General features: G+C 48.9%; 1 protein-coding gene across 1 annotated transcript in view; it reads right to left on the reverse strand.

Moving 5' to 3' along the window:
* Positions 1 to 18,421, reverse strand: part of SNRNP200 (small nuclear ribonucleoprotein U5 subunit 200) — a 442,987-nt gene that overhangs the window by 346,209 nt on the left and 78,357 nt on the right. The window contains exons 14-21 of the mRNA XM_086943332.1: positions 9,881 to 10,051; positions 9,272 to 9,465; positions 8,767 to 8,890; positions 4,076 to 4,225; positions 3,477 to 3,587; positions 3,090 to 3,221; positions 2,799 to 2,987; positions 2,489 to 2,686 (exon numbers count right to left, since the gene is read on the reverse strand). Of these exons, the coding sequence (XP_086799458.1) occupies positions 2,489 to 2,686; positions 2,799 to 2,987; positions 3,090 to 3,221; positions 3,477 to 3,587; positions 4,076 to 4,225; positions 8,767 to 8,890; positions 9,272 to 9,465; positions 9,881 to 10,051 (1,269 nt within the window). The remainder of the gene's footprint in view (positions 1 to 2,488; positions 2,687 to 2,798; positions 2,988 to 3,089; positions 3,222 to 3,476; positions 3,588 to 4,075; positions 4,226 to 8,766; positions 8,891 to 9,271; positions 9,466 to 9,880; positions 10,052 to 18,421) is intronic.

Consider the following 18,421-nt stretch of genomic DNA (forward strand, 5'->3'; position numbering starts at 1 on the left):
CACACACCCACACACACACGCACACACAGGTGTACATCCCCCCCCCCCCCCCCCCCCCCCCCCCCCCCCCCAGCCAGTGCAAGCAACTTGTCTTCAAACAGCCTGCAAGCTCTCACTTACCGGCTCGGTCCTTGCCAGTCTCTTGGCACACCGCGGGGCTCTCCTCACCACTCGGGAGCCTCGTGTTGACTCTGGTGCCATGCAGTCTTCGCTCGGTCCCTCTGATGGGGCCAGGGACTTCAGCATTGATCCTGCAGGGTTCCATACGTTCTCCCGGCGGTTCCTTCCTGTTTCTTTTGAAGGCCCCGCCCACGTCCCAAACAAAGCTGCCCGACTTCTGCGAGGTCACCTCAGTTCTTCAGGTCAGTATGATCGGCATTTCTAATTTTGTTTCATTGCTTTTTTTTCTTGAGTTCTTATAATTCTTCCCCCACACAGACAGTATGGAGTGGAATTCGTATGATATTATCTTCGCGTTATCACATTGCTCCCTACGAGTTCTTTCTCCGTTCTGTTGTTCATTGTGCACTATGCCCGGAAACCACAATCACTTTTTGTTCTTAAACACTTTATTGCTAGTATAATTGTTATTTTTCTCCAGTTCCTGGCACAGCGTTCTTTGTTCCTGGTTACACGACGGTGTGCAATTTAAATGCACTTAGAATGCAATATGGGCTTCAAATGACTCGAGCCTACGCGAAGCTACATTCCTTAATTCCAAAGCTTTATGTGTTGGTATGTTTCAAACAAATGCACATACTTAACAAAAGTAAAAATTCACTATATTTGTGACATTTCAATGCGCAACTTCAAACTTTAATGTATTTTGTAATAGATGAGGTATGCACTCCTTTATTTTCAGTCGAGTTTGTCACATTTGCCAGCAGTACGTTACTGTATTTTGTCTCAAGGTGATACAAAATTCCCAGTATGATATACTGGTAACGCCCCCCCTTAAAATATGAGTGATTTTTCTAATTTATTGAGCCTTAATAACATTTTCTTTAGAAACGTTTAAGATCGCAACCACAAATCAATGATCGTAAGGTGGTTAACATAGATTAGAGCAATAACAGTTGAGGAGCAGAGAAATTGTGCTGACTGTTTGACAATGGTTGGTGAAGAAGACCCATATATAACGCAATTTTTTCTCTAGCTAATGCAGCAAATACATACTGTACAGATTCCGAAAAGAAGGGGCTAGTAATCACTTCTTTTGAGTAAAATTAAATGTACTAATAATGCTATTTTGAACTCTGAGAAGAGGGGTGCCACAGATGTCTGGTAGTTGGGCGGTGCAATGCTTGTGGTTCTAGCAGGTAGAAGGACTGAAATATGGGCAGAAACATGATTGTGACCGGAAGGTGTTCTGTTTGGTGGAACTCGAAGTTATAATGTTACATGGCATCAGGTAGTTACGAACCAATACCTTAACTTCTTTGTTTACCAGTTTCGGTAGCTTGTATATGGCTCTGTTTATGAAAGTTAGACAGCTGGCTTCATGAAGGTGAAGGTATCATTATGCAGGGGTATGCCTGAGTAAATTATAGAGTTCAGCTATCAAAATTTAGTAGCATGTCTAGTGGTGCGACGGAGTAGTGGGGGGCTCAATAACTGACTGTATTCTGGTCTACTGAATACTAATGACTTATTAAATGATTTAACGGGTTTCGAATTTTATGTGTAAGAAAATCTTGCCTATGTTATGAAGGGGGGAAAATGTTTCAGTATCTGTATTGCTTAAGAGGTCTTCAGTTCTTATGTCTTAAGTACAGCCCGCATCACTCAGCGTCACCACAGCATCAATCTGTGCAACCATTCAACAACTAGTTCAAATATGTTCTCTCAATGTTTCAAGCTTTCTTACAAATGTCACAAAAAAGAGGTTAATATTTCACTTCTGTTCTTGGATTTTCGTCATAATAAAATACACTGAACATAATCTCCACAAAAGTTATTTACAAAAGTGTAAGCTATTGCCATTATAAATTACAATAACTTTCATTTAAGTATTAATTATTTTAAAAAAATAAAAGCCATTGTTATTTGTAATATCAATACATCTAAGTCACGTAAATACAACACATATTGCATTACAAATGCTATAGGTGTCACATTTGCGAAAGTTAAAACTATTGGCATTGTAAACGACAAAGCTATTAATTTAGCTATTTTCAAAACCAACACAAATACAAAATGTGTCATTTACAATACCAATAGCTCAAACTTTCCTAATGCGAGACCTATTGAATTGCAAATGCTTGTTTGTTAATTTGTCAGTTTCCTCCCACTAACAGAGAAGATGCCTAATGGTAGGATATGTTCATAACATGTTACTTTAGGAAGAAGCAAAGTTGAATGCAGATGTTCCAAAGCTCAAGTTTGTACCAAATTCCACTCTGAGGACCAACCTCCCTAATTTCATTTTACTTTTAAGGTCCCTCATCCCATCAAAAGTAGTAGTGGGTCCCACCCAGTGCCTGCATACCTGAAAGTTTCCAGTCTTCTTCTCATATTTGATCAGGTTGTTTTTGTCCAACATGAGTGCAGCTGTGTGGACAAGATCGAGCCGTCGCTGGTCAAGCAGGGGGTCTTCCTTTAGATCATCATGGGAAATACCGTACAGCGTGGGTGAGCGCAGCATCCGGATGTACAGATAGGTGTAGCCCAGCCAGTTCACAGCATCCTAAGCAGAAATAGGGTAAACGGGTGTTAAAAGCAATGCTAAGAGTTTAAGATCAGAAGCTCAATCACTCACCCAAGTGCCCTCCTCCCGATCCTCTTAATTTATTACTTACCTTTGCATTCTGGACATTTCCCAATACCACCTCGGCATTCAGCATATCTGGCAAGCGTGAGATCACCTGACTCTCAATGGGTAGCTGCTGATTCAGCAGTGAGAGATAATATTGCAGCTCTCCATGTGACGTGATCAGAATACCCTCTCCTTTAGTGTCATACTGCGGTCGCCCGGCACGCCCCAACATCTGTGTATAACAAAACACATGAAATTATATGAAGAAACAGACACAGAACAGATGTAGGGGCACACATTGAATTTGATAGCTGGCAGACTGAGCATGCTTTACCTGTAGAATATCCAGTGCTCCAAGCTCAGTCCAGCGGCCTTTTTCTGGGCTGTATACCTGTGTCCCTTTAATAATGACAGTGTGAGCTGGTAGGTTCACACCCCAAGCCAGTGTTGCCGTAGAGACCAGGACCTGAATAAAAGTCAAACAAAGATGAAAATCTGCTCCACGAGACCTAGTGCGCATGGAATGCATCTGTGAGTGCAGTGACTTTAATAGCATGAAAGCAGCATATGAACACAGCACTACATAGTTGTGTATATAAGCCTTTGATGACTCCAGGTGCAAGAGTACTGTGCATTGTGTGTATTGTAAAAAAAAAATGTTTAAACCTGAGCAGTGTAAGAATTCTACAAATGCCAGCAGCGTTCAAGTCCCACTGCTTACCTGAATATGCTTATCAGCAAAAAGATCTTCTACAAGTGTTCGGTCCACTCTAGTCATGCCAGCATGGTGAATGGCAAAACTATAAGGCAGCAGATCTCGGAGTTCCAGGTTCTGTTGAAGAGCAAAGTCAAGACTGGAGTCAAACAAACTAAACAGCACCAACTAAGAGACAAACGTGGGGCTACAAATGGCAGTGCTTGGGGTGCATCATCTTACTGCTAGCTTCCCCGCATACAGAACAAATAGGGCTGAGGTAGTTGCACCTAGTGGAGCTGCTCCTGCACCACCAGGGAAGTTTGTCTGCCCCCTAACAGTGGTACAACCAATGTCCAGATAAGATACCCTTTTTCTGCTAGTCAATCCTCACAGTAATGCATGGCTCAGGGGGATCGGGGGAATTATTAGTAGAGGAAGAGTTAATACTATCAACCATTTAGAGCCAAAGCCTGGCTGTTGCCTCAAGAAAAGTGACATGGCTGCTTTACCCAAATGGAGCCAATCCCTGTTCGCAGCCCACAAAGGGAACACGTAACTGACTTCTACCCTTACCCTTTTCTTTTTATTTAGTATATTCACATGTTGCTGCTCAATGCGCCTACCTTGCACTGCTCTGCTTCCGTTCTTAAGACCTCTGTGGAAGCTGAGCCCTCTCTTAGGAAAAGACCCAAGGTATCCTTTTCCAAGCACATGTCTCTAATGGCACGTGCAGTCTTCCCGGTCTCTTTCCTGGAGTGAACAAATACCAAAACCTGTGAAAGATAGCGCAAGTTGAGGTTACCAAATGAGAAATTAATCACACGACGCACATCGACATGAGCTATCAAGTGAGTACCAAAACGGTGAGTAAGAAATGGGTTTAGATATTGGATTTCAAGAAAGCACTATGGATAAACAGATAGAAAACTGATTTCAATTCAAAACAGGCATTGGCAACGCCAATAGGACTCACCTACACAAGAGCTATTGGCTTTGGCAATGCATTTTTGCCATGTTGTACACCAGTGTGATGTCAGTTCATGGTGTTTTGGAGTAGGATGAATTAGAGTGGAGTGGAGTGGAGTGGAGGTGGGTGGACTGACCTGGACTGGAGGGAATAGTGGTGTGGTGGATTGGAGTGTGGTGGGTTGGATGGATTGCACTGAGTGGGGTGGATTGAACTGGGGTGAATTGGATTGGGGTAGAGTAGGGTGAACTGGAATGTAGCGGGGTGGACTGGATGAGGTGGGTTTGAGGTGAACGGAGTGGGTGGACTGGAGTGGAATGGAGTGGGTGGACTGGAGTGGAATGGAGTGGTGTAGACTGGATTGAGTGGGGTGAACTGGATCAAGGTGCATTGGATTGAGGTGGATTGGATTAGGGTGGATTACAATAGGGTGGGGTGAGGTGGATTGGATTAGGGTGGGGTGAACTGGATGGGGTAGATTGGACTGAACTAGATAGGCTGGGTAGAATGGAGTATGGATTGGGGTGGGGTGGGGTGGATTGGGGTGGATTGGGGTGGGGTGGATTGAAGTGGGGTGGATTTGCTATGGTTGGATTGGAGTAGATTTGATTGGAGCGGGCCGATTGGGGTGGGCAGATTGTTTTGGATTGAAGTGGGGCAGATTGGAGCACGGCATATTGGAGTGGATTGAAGTAGGGCAGATTTGGGAGAGCAGATCGTTTTGGATTGGAGTGGGGAAGATTGCTATGGATTGGAGTGGGATAGATTGACATGGATTGGAGTGTGGGCAGATTGTTTTGGATTGGAGTGGGGCAGAATGTTTTAGATTGGAGTGGGGCAGAATGTTTTAGATTGGAGTGGGGCAGAATGTTTTAGATTGGAGTGGGGCAGATTGAAGTTGGGCATATTGTTTAGGATTGGAGTGCTGAAGATTAGAGTGCAGCAGTTTGTTTTGGATAGGGGCAGACTGTTTTGCATTGGAGTGGGCCAGATTGTTTTAGATGGGAGAGGGAAAGATTGTTTTGGATTGGAGTAGGGCAGTGTTTTGGATTGGAGTGGGGCAGATTGTTTTGGATTGGAGTGGGGCAGATTGGAGTTGGGTGGCTTGTGAGTACTAGGATGTGGTGGACTGGAGTGGATTGGGGCGCGTGGTTTGGGCTGGGGTGGATTGGATGGGGCGGATTGGTGTAGAGTGGGGTGGATTAGTGTGGGGTGAAGTGGACTTGAGTAGGGTGGATTGGGGCGTACAGCACAATTATGTGTTTAAGCATTTCAGAATTTACACATAAGAAAGAACACATTTTGCTTTGCAATTAAATAAATCTCATCTTTTGAGAACAGCAGCCAACAGCAAAAACCAAAGAAAACATGAGTGCAAAGTGAGAAAAGAAGACTTGGCAAAATAAAAGAAAGTTGACTAAACTTTGCAATTTTGTTTGTCCTGCTCGGCATGTTTTAGCCAGTCACACACCTCCTGTTTGCAGGGAACTAAAGACTAAAAGATCAAAATAATATCCCAATCACGTCGGGAGCAGCGGACGGGGACTGCTTAAATTGATTCAACCAGCGTTTGGTCCGTGCTCCACAAAGACGAACAGAAATAATTTTAGGCCTGCCATGACAAATTACAAGGCAGTAAAGACTGCCACGCATGTCAACAAATGGTAAGCAACAGGCAGGCTCCAAGCTCTTTATTAGGTGGAGCCTGGGCAGCGCATGCGCTGCTCTGCGAGGCATGCTTTATTGGAGTATGTACTTGAAGCCGCTCCCACTCTTCGCCCATATTTGTTATTGGCTGGTGTCGCTGCCCTTCGTAAATGCTGGCTTTTGATTCATTAATAGGCTTGTTTGCCCCTCCTTAGTACACTTTGTCTTCATTTGTAAGATCCCATGAGGACTGGCCCTTTTACTTCGGTTGTTATACGGTACGTCTTATTTAGTCTTTAAGCGCTATTTTCTTTAATGAGTTTCTCCTACTGCAGGTACTACATGCTTTCCTGCAATATTCAGCGCGCCAGCTTTCATCGGGCGCTTTTACAAAAAGAAGCATTTGTTTGCCAACATGACAAACATGCTTTTTTGGGTAAAAGCACCCCATAATGTGCTTTCACTTTAATACCAGCTGTGGACCTTTCTTTAGTCACGGTTGGTCTAAAGAAGGGTGCATAGTTTCTATTAACATATACAGCGCAGTATGGGGCGCTTCTAAATAACACGCATTTGTAATGCAATAGGTCTCGCATTTTAGAAACTTTGACCTATTGGCATTGTAAATGACAATGGCTCTTATTATTACAGGTTTTTAAAAACACATAAATAAAAGGCATTGTCATTTACAATGCCAATAGCCCAAAATGTTGCAACTGCGAGACCTACTGCATTGCAAATGATTGTGTTACCAACTGTGTCTCGCAAGCGTCTGGAATGTTTACAAGAGCAGCTAGTGCATGCACTTGCAGGCTTGACCCTAAAAAAACAGTGCTGAATAAAGAAAGAAGGGATCAAAAAACCTTGTAGCCAAAAACAGAACGTAGTTCTTTTCTTTCACATATTTTCATCCTGATACAGCAAAGACAGCTTGGGCAAAATCCTTGGATCTTTTCCTGAAGCAGTCAAAAGGGAATGGATGACTTGGGTTTGTTCGCCCTTAGTCTATGTTCTCCTCTTTCTCTATTTATGGAGTTCCTCAAATGTGGTGGAAGTGGTGACATAAAAGAACAGACTAAGACAAAAAAAGGCAGAAAACAAACCTCCACAACCACCAGGTGCAAAAGACCACATGATAATTATTAATTTGTCATTACAGAGTTTCAAAACATAAAACAGATGCAGATGCGGGCTGTACCTTACAGGTGGATGTCGGCTCCCCAAAATTAAGGAACTGACTGCGAGACTGAGTAACACGCCTAGTTGAACCTACTGTTTTGAACTACAGTGAAAGTTATCACCTAAAGAATCCCATCGCTGCACAGTTTGGTGGGCTGGAGTGTAGATACCACACATCTGAAGACTTGTCTTTAATGTACACAACTGCATTTCAATTATGGAAAACTCATTTCAATGCCCAGTCTGGTACGCTTTCAAGGCCAGATCTTGGGGTCTTTTTCAGGGATTCCTCCCAGTTATTTCTATTTTGCCTAGATTGTCCTTGAGGCATTTTTTTAGGACAGCAAAAGCTTAATAAACGTCATAAGGACAAACACGAAACGCTATTTTGTGTTGAACCACAGATAAGGAGGCTTGCCACACCTCAACATATCTAATGTCCATCCGAGTTCAGGAAAGTTACAGCGCCGCACCAAGTAGGAGGGGTGTGGTGGGTGGAGTTGTCCCAAGGGGCCTGGTTGGCAAGTTTAATTGCAGCTAAATAATTCGGAGATACCCGTCAAGCAGGCAAGTCCCATTGCTTCTAAAATGGATAGGCAACAGACATCCAAGTCTGTTCTTTGCTTTACAACTGGAGCAGGCAACATGAGACATTCCACTTTCCTCAGTGTGCCCTGGTCACAGTCCACATCATGTGGTACTTGTTCCTGAAACAAAAGTACTGTGCCATCCCTCTGCCAATCTCTCAACTTGTGTTAAGACAGTATTGAAGCACACACACCAGGCCTACATCTTTCGATAAATGTTATTCAATGAAGCTGCTGTTCTCCAATTAGCATTTGCTTCGGGTATTGAGGCACTCTTTGCTAAATTTCAATCTCTTATTTTCATCACTGGTAGTGTCACTAATGTGAATGTCCTAAAGGCATTCTTGCAGAAAAACTAGTATGAACTGAATGACGGCATAGGAGGGTGGCTTTCATAAGACAAGTATAAGTCCTCTTGCCTCTTATTAAGTCTAGGATTTTCACATTGGGAGGCATGCGGAATATCATGAGGGAGTAACATGAAGTGAAATATGTATGAATAAGATTCTGGGATAAGCAAAGCGCATGTGCTGGGAAAATTGGCATGTGAGGTGAACACAAAGTATCCAGTGCCCCACACCAAAAACACTTAATATTCTAACCACAAAAGCAAGGGCAAAGAATAAGCATCAAACAGTTCACGGTAGTCCTTCCTACACAAGGGATTCCTCTTTATAGAAGATCTTTCCCCAAACATGAAAGGTTTTATCCCTGCATCGGACACACTGTAAAAAGTCCCTTTACAGCTGTGTACTGAAAAATATATAGAGTTCTCTCTCAAACAGAAACTGATTTTTTTCTCAGGAATACAGTTGGATAGGAAAATTATTAACATGCCCTTCCACAACCCCCGTCTGCCACACCCCACACCGTCTCCTATCCCGCACACATGGAGAAATATGACCATTTGGTGGAGTTCATCTGTATGACTCACCTGGTTCTTCCCAGCATGCTCCATGATCTTCTCATAGACAATCTCGTTCATGATTTGGAAGCGTTTGATTGCTTTCTTCTCTGTGATCCCCACATAGGTTTGTTCCAGAGGCACTGGGCGGAAGCTGCAAGAGAAGTAGGAGCATCAGTGCGAGAAATAAAGGGAAGTGAGAGAGGCACTGGAAAGGTAGAGGGAGGGCCAAAAAAAGAGAAAGGGCAGAGAGAAAGAAATTGGTGTATATGCATGTGTTCTTGTAGAACAAAGGTAGAAAGTACAGGAGAGGGCCAGGAGTGGGCAAGAAAGTGTGAAACAGTAACATAGGAAAGCAAACTCTGAAAGATATACACAGAGCCACGGGTACATAGTTCAGAGGAAGATAGTCCATAAAAGAGAGCATAAACACAGAGTAGGCAGGTAAACATGCCCCCACATTACAAATGCAGCGAGTTACAGGTAGACTAGGTACTAAACAGGATCCATACGAGGGCTGGGAGTGTTACAGTACCTGTTATCAAAGTAGAAGAGGCCCTTGGATGGATCTACCCTCAGGAAGGTAGCCACATCCTCATAGTTAGGGAGCGTGGCGCTCAGACCAATAAGCCGAACATCCTCCTGGGTCATCTCAATGTTGCGTATGGCTCTAGCTACCAGTGACTCCAACACTGGTCCACGATCATCATGGAGCAGGTGGATCTCATCCTGTAGTAACAGAAAGGAAGAATTGCATTCTGTCGGTGTTCTAAGCACTTACACCAATGTCATCACATTCACCAACCATATCAGCTCTGATTAAAAGGATCAAAACTACTGTATATCAGACACACACAAAAGAACTGCAGATTCTGTTGCACATAACTAACTGGTGGAAGATCAGGTCCCTCTTCTGGGGTTCAGCTCCCTTATAACAGTGGGTTGGGTCAGCATCTTCTCCCTGGATGGTGGTAGTAGGGCTTCAGCGCCCCATCTCTATAGTGACAATAGCTCTGTGTTGGCATACCTTTTCTGGACTACAGTGTCTGTGTGTCAGTACCTGCTCTGGAGGACAGCTGGAATAGACCCTATTGCTTGAAAAAAAAACTTTGAATACAGTTCTCCTCGCACAGTCGACACTCACCAAAATCATAAGACGCACCAGCTGGGTATAAGTGCGCTCCCCTCCTTTACGTGTGATGATGTCCCACTTCTCTGGGGTGCACACAATAATTTGGGTGGCATTGATTTCCTCCTTGCAAAGCTGATGATCACCTGTCAGTTCTGCCACAGTGATCCCGTAAGAGGCAAGGCGCTGCAGGAGGAAAATGAGGTTCAAAGGAGTAGGTATCCAGTAGCATCAGAAAAAGAAAGAAACATTAACTTTAAGCGAAGGAAGATTCTCAGTGCAAGTCCACATATTAGCAGAAACAATATCAGTGAATACAAAGAAAGAAACACAGGAACAAACATTGGAACACAGGCAAAGTGACAGCCCAAGAGTGCGTACACAGAAAACGAAGCCAAACGTGGGGCTAAGACCCAGGAGCAGTTTAAACAGTGGAAGGGAAGACAGGAACAAACATTACAAGACATAGAAAATCAAAAGGAAAAGGCAGCAGACACGGGCAGTCAACAGTAGCCATCACAAAAGACAGAAGGAACTCAGTGGAAAAAAAAAGAAAAAAACACAACAGAGACAAACACAGAGATAATAGAATGTACACCAAGACCCATCACAAATGTCCCCTACAAGAACTCTTGGTCTCCATCTCAGCGCTTTGACTTCCAATCACTATTACTGTCCTAAGCATAGATGGAAGAATATTCAACCATTAGCTACCTAATGCATTCTCCAAAGCAGATTGGTTTAAAATTCTACCAAGCTATCTTGGCTTCGTGATGGACAAATAGCTTATTCACAATACCCATCAGCCTTGTATGAACCTTTTCAACTTTTTTCTACATTTAGTTGCTCTAGAGTAGACACATTTCAAGACGAAAATGAAACAGAATTTAAAGTAAACGAAAAAGAAAATATAATTAACAAAAGATGGAGTGACTTGTAAGGACTGACTGTTCTATGAATCAAACACTGTTTTAGATCACGAAGAATCTTGACATGCCCACATTTAGCTAGTCAAATATTGACATTCTTATCGCTGAGGCAGTTCAGAGCGTGTTTTTATCTTACTGATAAACAAACCACCTGTAAGCAGTTCTCTAACAAGGAATAAACCAAAAAAATGCTAACAACCCAGACTGTTCTGGAATACATTAAAAGTGTTCAGTTGCAGGCACGGGTCCAACCACCCCGCTCCGGACTCAGGGGTGTGGCCCTGCTCCCCCACCGCCGGCCTCCTCTTTGATTGACCTGGGCAGCGTCCCCGGACCTAATGACACTTTATGACGCGCTTGTCAGACTCAGACCTGCCCGGGAGTCCGGTGATTCGCGGCTCAGATGGGGACTCCGGATCATGACCGACATTATCACCAGGGCCGGGTGCTCCGGCCCGGAGTCCACCGCCCATGGCCACGTCTTTGGCTCTGTGATCAGGCTCACACGGAGCTCACCGACTTGAACTGTTGGGGTCATCACATAATGTAACTCTGGTTATGACTATTTTACCCCACAGATGCATGTTTAATCCTGTGTGTTTTTTCCTTTACCCTGCAGTTGTTCTTTCATCCGAACGCATGGAGGGGGTCCAACTCTGCCATGTCCCAATCTTGCGGTTGCTAACCGTTTTATTTTAGCTGTTTGCCTCTTCGTGGGGTGTTTGTGCTTAGTTTCAGGCGACAGATGCTTCATGTTTCGAAGTATAGGGTGGGGGGTGTTGGGGGAGAGGGAGGTAAGAGGGGCCGTTGTCTCTCCAGAGTTTGTTGTTCTTGGCCGCCCACGGGCCGTTTTGTGTTTTCCGCATTGGTAGTCACATGTCCTATTGTTCACCTCTGCTGCCACTTACGCTTCAGCTCCACTTGACCATGCCCTGGGTCCCCGGACTTGAGTCGGGCCCTCCCCCTGACCTCGGGTGGTTCTTCTTCCCCACTTGCCTCACGCCATTCCTCACCTTCACAAATGACCCACATATTTAATACACCCCTCCACATCCTCTCCTGGAACGTGAATGGCCTCCTAGACCGCATTAAACACACTGCTGTGCTCCGCGCAGCACGCCGACACGCGCTTGATGCCCTGTTTCTACAGGACACACACCTTCTGGGCTCCCAATGCCACTTCCTGGCCCGTTAAGGGTTTGACTGAGTTTGGCACTCTGGCTGTGCCAGAGGCTCCGGGGCGGGGCGGGCGGGGGGGGGGGGGGGGGGGGGGGGGAGGGGGAGTTGGTTGAGGGCAATCCTATTAATCTCCTCTGCACTTATGTTCCCCCCGCGCTCCTGTCCTCCACTCTTCGGCGCCTTGTGGAGAAGTGTGGCTCACCGGTTAGAGGAGGCAGACCCTGATGCAGAGGTCAGACCCGGGACCAGGGTTCAATTCCCGACGCGGCAGGGTCTTGCAGAGGCCGCCGCATCCACCCGCAGGGTGGGGGAGGCTCAAAGGCCGGCGCCATAACCCACGCTGTGCCAACAGGGGGATGGAACTGGTCCTGGGCGCCCCGAAGCGGCCAGGACCAGCGGAAGCGGGGTGCGCACCAGCCACCCCGACAGGAAGTAACCTTGCGACCTTGGCGCCCATGGGGGCGACCAATGGCCAACCTTGCTACCTTTGAACCCCCCAATCAAAGGGGGTTCACCTGAAGCCCAAAGGGGGCTCAAGGGGGCGGAAACGGGGTGCGCACCAGCCACCCCGACAGGAAGTGACCTTGTGACCTCGGCGCCCACAGGGGGCGACCAATGGCTAATCCTGCTACCTTTGAACCCCCCAATCAACGGGGGTTTCACCTGGAGCCCATAGGGGGCTCAAGGGGATTTAAACACCGCCGCTCCCCAGCCAGAATCACAACGTCTTCGAAGGAGCTGGGAGAGCGGCGCGACAACGACATCGTTTGAAGAGGACCGACTGCAACGGGAGGCGGCGAAGGACGGACGAAGCCGAAGGACGACCTCACGGAGCGGCGCGCCGGTCAAGTTCTCCACCCAGCTCCCCGGGAACCCGAAGCGTCGGAGAGAGAAGACGAGCTCAGCGGCCTTGCCAAGCTCCAGCGCGGTAAGCATTGTCTAGCTTGAAGCGCGCATTGAGCCGTTTCTTCAGACACACAGCACACACGTGCAAAGAAGTGCAAAGGCGGGTCCGGAATTCCTTCCGACCCAGCGGCGCAGGCCAGCCCGCTAAAACTAGACCTAGGCCTTGGGGACAACATGGCGGAAGACCAGCCAGGAGACATGGCAGAAGTGCTGAAAAAGATCCGCGAGATATCGGCGGTGCACGGCGACGATTGGCTCCAGCCCCATTTGGCCAAAGGAAAGGAGAATAGGCCGGACGGCCAGGCGGAGGAGGAAGCAGGCCCGTCAGCGCCCAAGAAGCCTAAGACCTCGCCGAGGAAGAGGACGTCCAAGAGGAATCCCCCAAAGAAAGTGCGCCAGAGGCTCCCACCGCTGAGGTCAGACGACAACAAGCAAAAGGAGACGAACGACAGAGCGGTTAATGGTGAGCATATTAGTACCATTGTGAAAGAATGCTTGAAATCGCTCGCTCCGTCTTTACTGAACAGCTCAGGGCAGGGGGCGGCGGGGCCCAGGGAACAACGCACCGACGAGTCAGGGGGCTTAACTTGGCATATGATGGACCCGGGGTGGGCCCGACAGTCAAGGGTACAGGATCAGGTGGGCCTGTCCCCACAGGGGGATCAGGTTTCCCCATTACCCGGTTGGGGTTATAATACTGGGTCCGGGAGCCCGGGATCGGGGGGGCTAGGCAGTGACCTGTACGCCAGGCCATCTCCCGGCCCTGCCTCGATGACGACGAAAGCCACGGGGCTCGCGTGCCTTATTCCTCTCGCAGTGAAAGAGAGGATATGGCGCAAGGAGTTCATCGATATATTCTCGCTCCTAGAAATACAGCTAGAGGGCCTCGACCTGACCACATGTGACAGGAGAGAGGACGAGAAAAGGGAGAGGCGAGGGGCTAGAAAGGAGCGGAACTTCGAGAATTGGCTAGACGCTTTTAGGATCATGGCGTGTATCATAGTAGAGAGGTTCCCCCACTGCGCGGCTGACCTATGGCTGTATGAGGCTAACATACATTCTGCGCAGAGGCAATTCCCCGGGGACGCATGGTTGGAATACGATAAGGGCTTTAGGTTAAAGATGCAGAGGCACCCAGAGATGGAGTGGAACGAGGAGGACGTTTCAGGTTTTATTCATAAAATGCTCGCTGCCAAAGAAGTGAGAGCCTGGACGGGGAAATTCGACCAGTCCTTTCGGAGTTCGTCCCACAAGGGGAAGAACAAAAGTTACCAGAAACAGTCCTCTAGGCGGTCTAACTCCCCCCCCCCCGCGGCCAAGGCCATATGCTGGCGATATGATGCAGGGGACTGTTCATGGGGTTCCTCGTGCAAATTCCAACATGCATGCTCAAGCTGCGGAGGGAAGCACGCGGCAGCAACATGCAAAGGCTCCAAGCGGGAAACAAAGAGCGAAAAGAAAGAGAAGCACAAGAAGCACTAGCCCGAAGGCTAGTGAGGGCAGGACACTAGTAGACATTGAGCAGTGCCAGCTGGCTAGGTCCCCCATTAATACACAACAGCTGCGCAGTTTGGCAAACAGGTATCCAAACAAAACAGACGCAAAGACGCTGGTCGAGGGTTTTGAAGAGGGCTTCATTATCCCGTTCCAAGGCTCACTGCCACTAACGGGAGCGAATAATTTACAGTCAGCGAGGCAGCATCCCCGGGTGGTGAGCGCGAAGATAGAAAAGGAGAAGAACTTAGGCAGAATCGAGGGCCCCCTCCCTCAGGAATGGTGCGAGGGAATAGTCATCTCCCCACTAGGAGTGGTTCCGAAAAAAGAAAAGGGCCAATTCAGGCTAATACACCACTTGTCATACCCCGAGGGGGGGTCCGTAAACGATGGCATCGACCAGGAAGCATGCTCGGTGGGTTACGCGTCAGTGGATGACGCTATCGCGCTAGTCAAAGCGTCTGGAAAGGGGGCCCTCATGGCCAAGGCGGACATCGAATCTGCCTTTCGTTTATTACCGGTGCATCCGACCAGCTTCCACCTGCTGGGCTTCCAATGGGAAGGGGACACGTACGTCGACAAAGCCATGCCCATGGGATGTGCCATATCTTGTGCCTATTTTGAACAATTCGCGACCTTCCTGGAATGGGCCCTTCATGACAGACATCAGGGGGGCGGGAAGCTGCACTACCTGGACGATTTCCTGTTCACAGGGCCGGCGGGATCGCCGACGTGCGCCAGTACACTGGCGGCGTTCGAGGACCTGACCGAAACACTCGGGGAGTCCCTTTAGCAAAAGAGAAGACGACAGGCCCAACGACTAGACTGACGTTCTTGGGCATTGAGCTTGACTCCACGGCCGGGACCGCCAGGCTCCCCCCGGAGAAGGTGCAAGAGTTCAGGGAGGAAATAGCCAAACTGCGAGGCCGGCGCAAAGCCACCCTCAGGGACATACAAGGGGTGGTAGGCAGGCTGAACTTCGCGGCGAGGGTCATCCCGCCCGCCAGGGTCTTTTCCAGGCGCCTCACAGCGCTGACGGCTGGCGTTACCCACAAGCACTACCACATCCGGCTGAGCACGGGTGTAAGGCAGGATCTACAAGTATGGGACGAATTCCTGCAGGATTTCAATGGTGTGCTGATTTGGAAAAAGGGTTGGGTAACAGCCGAGCAACTATCCCTATACACAGACGCAGCAGGGAGCCTGGGGTTTGGGGCGGTCCTGGGGAACAAATGGTGTGCCAGCCAGTGGCCAGACAGGTGGCATGCGCAGGGGCTCACAAAAAACATCACGTTCCTCGAACTATTCCCAATAATAGTGGCTCTGACGGTATGGAAAAAAGAGATAAGGAACCTAAAGCTCACTTTGTGGTCGGATAACTTGGGGGTAGTGCAGGCCATTAACAGAGGCGCAGCAAAATGCCCGGGCATGTTGAGGCTAATGCGAGAGTTGGTTAAATTGCAGCTCGAAGGGAACCTGGAGCTGAAGGCCCGGCACGTGCCGGGGACGGAGAACACGGTCGCCGATGCGCTATCCCGGTCCCAGATGGCACGTTTCAAACAACTTCTACCCGGTGCGGACGAGGTGATGACCCCCTTTCCAACATACCTGTGGGACCTGGGGGGGTTGACTTGTCCAGATTAATAGGGCACTCGCTCACCTCGGAGGCGCACAAGAGATACAAGAAATACGCGGCCACAGTAATGAGAATCGGGGGCATAGTGTCGCTGGAAGACAAAGCAACGGTCCGCACAGCGGCTGAGAAATTCGTGCAATGGGCGTTCGACGCCAAGAGAACAAGGTCTTGGGCACAGGCGCACCTGGCCGCCATTGCATACTTCGCCAAGCTCCACATGGGCGAGGACCCCACGGCAACTGTTTACCTAAAGGCAGCCTTGAAAGGCTGGCGAAAACTTGAGGGGACCAAGAAGGACGCCAGACGCCCCATTGATTACGACAAGCTGGGTCAGTTACTTAGCGCCCTAACCATCACCATTGCAGACAGGTATGAACGGCTACTATTTGGGGCCGCGTTCACCACGGCTTTCTTTGGGGCTTTTCGGGTAAGCGAAATAGTGGCCCCCAACAGGTCAGGCCCGGCGCATCGCTGCTTGCAGGCAAGGGACGTCAGGCCGATGGTAAAAGCAGTGGAGCTCACGCTTAGACAGTCCAAAACGGATAGGGCTCGAAAAGGGGCGACGATTCGTCTGCATTGTATCCCAGAGGTGGGGCGCTGCGCAGTGTGCTGGCTACTACAATACATGGCGGTGCGGCCGGCGGGGGATGGCCCCCTCTTTGTGCACCAAGATGGAAGGAACTTGAGCAGGTTCCAGTTCACGGCCATAATGCGCCAGGGCCTCAGTAAGGTGGGGCTCCAGGCAACATCATTTGCCCCGCACTCCTTCAGGATCGGGGCGGCGACCTCGGCATCGCAGTATGGCATGCCAGAGGACAGGATCCAGGCCGTGGGCAGATGGCGGTCCAGGGCATACAAGTCTTACATACGCCCGCATCTCATATAAAAAAAAAAAAAAAAAAAAAAAAAAGGGAAAGGGGTAGTGGGGGGGGGGGGGGGGGGAGCAGCCGCCTTGGGATGCCGTACGGCAGGGTTTATTGCCCCCTTCCTCGTCCACACCCGGTGCGCAGAAAGCCACCTTAATGGAGCAATTTCTCTCGACAGGAGGACGCCCACAACTGGTATGGGTCGTGGGACACTCTTTCGTGTCCAGAATGGAGTCCTGGTGGAGGCGAGTGGGGCACAAGCAAAGCAGACCCAAGGCGACGTACATCCGCTGGATCGGACGGCCCGGCATGAGGTGGGAGCAGTTACTACCGACCCTGGACGGCCTCATGGCAGACTCAGCCTGGCTGCCGGATGTGCTGATCATACATCTAGGAGGGAACGACCTAACACGGTTGGGCCGCAAGGCGGTGGGCCAAGCCATCCAGAGGGATATCGCCAAAGCGGCGGCATGGCTGGGGACCACGACAGTTGTGTGGTCGGAGATGATCAGCAGGAGGCACTGGAGGGGTGCCGACTCAAACAAAGCGGTGGACAACGCAAGGCGCAAGCTAAATACCGCCATGCACAAGTTTTGCTCAAGCAACGGCCTGGAATCAATCCGGCACGGCCTCATCCACCCAGGCCGCCCAGAGCTATATGGACAAGATGGAGTGCATCTGTCCGATAAAGGAATGGAGGTGTTCTGGGGCAACTTGTGGGGCGCAATGACGCTCGCGGGTTGTCGTTGAAAAAGAGCATGAAAAAGGGGAAGGTAGGTAGCCACGAACCGAGGAACAAAGGGGGGAGCCGCAGACAGACGTGAGCCTCCCTGCGGCGTGGCGGAAATCCTACAATCGTTGGCTAACCAAACACACCGGTGGGCGGTGTGTAGGAGGAGGGCCACTCACTTTTCAATGCCGCACGGCAGGGTGACGTGGCCGCACAAAGGAGGGGAGGAAAAAACGGAGACGGCACTCGCGGCCCAGACCCGGCCGGACGGCAGGGCGCAAATGGTAGCGAGCTGGGGACCTAACTCCAGGCAAAGAAGCTCCCCTCCATGACACCCAAAAAGGGGTGTGGCCAACCAACTACCGGAACACCAAGAAACTGATTAAGAACTGGTTGTACAAAAGTGCCATTTACGAACTGATGGGTGCACGAGAGACAGACACCTATGCCACGGGAAGGTGTCATAAACTGTAATGTGATGTGCATGATTTATGGTTAAAGTTCGCAAATGAAGATTGTACAACCAGTATGTTATTAATATTGTTATTAATAATCAATATTAATATTGTTATTAATAAATCTGCGGCCAACAATGACCATCAACAAGAACTGAGATTGTTGGCTGACATTATTTGCCAGGTTTGTCGGAGAAGATGGGGGAGGTATGCGGATGCTGACCGACAAGTAAGTATAGACGGTGGACCCACTGAGTAGGCACATGCGAGGGTTATTGCAGAGGCCGCCGCATCCACCCGCAGGGTGGGGGAGGCTCAAAGGCCGGCGCCATAACCCACGCTGTGCCAACAGGGGGATGGA

Source organism: Lissotriton vulgaris, chromosome 11 (assembly GCF_964263255.1).
Source record: "Lissotriton vulgaris chromosome 11, aLisVul1.2, whole genome shotgun sequence".
Classification (NCBI taxonomy): domain Eukaryota; kingdom Metazoa; phylum Chordata; class Amphibia; order Caudata; family Salamandridae; genus Lissotriton; species Lissotriton vulgaris.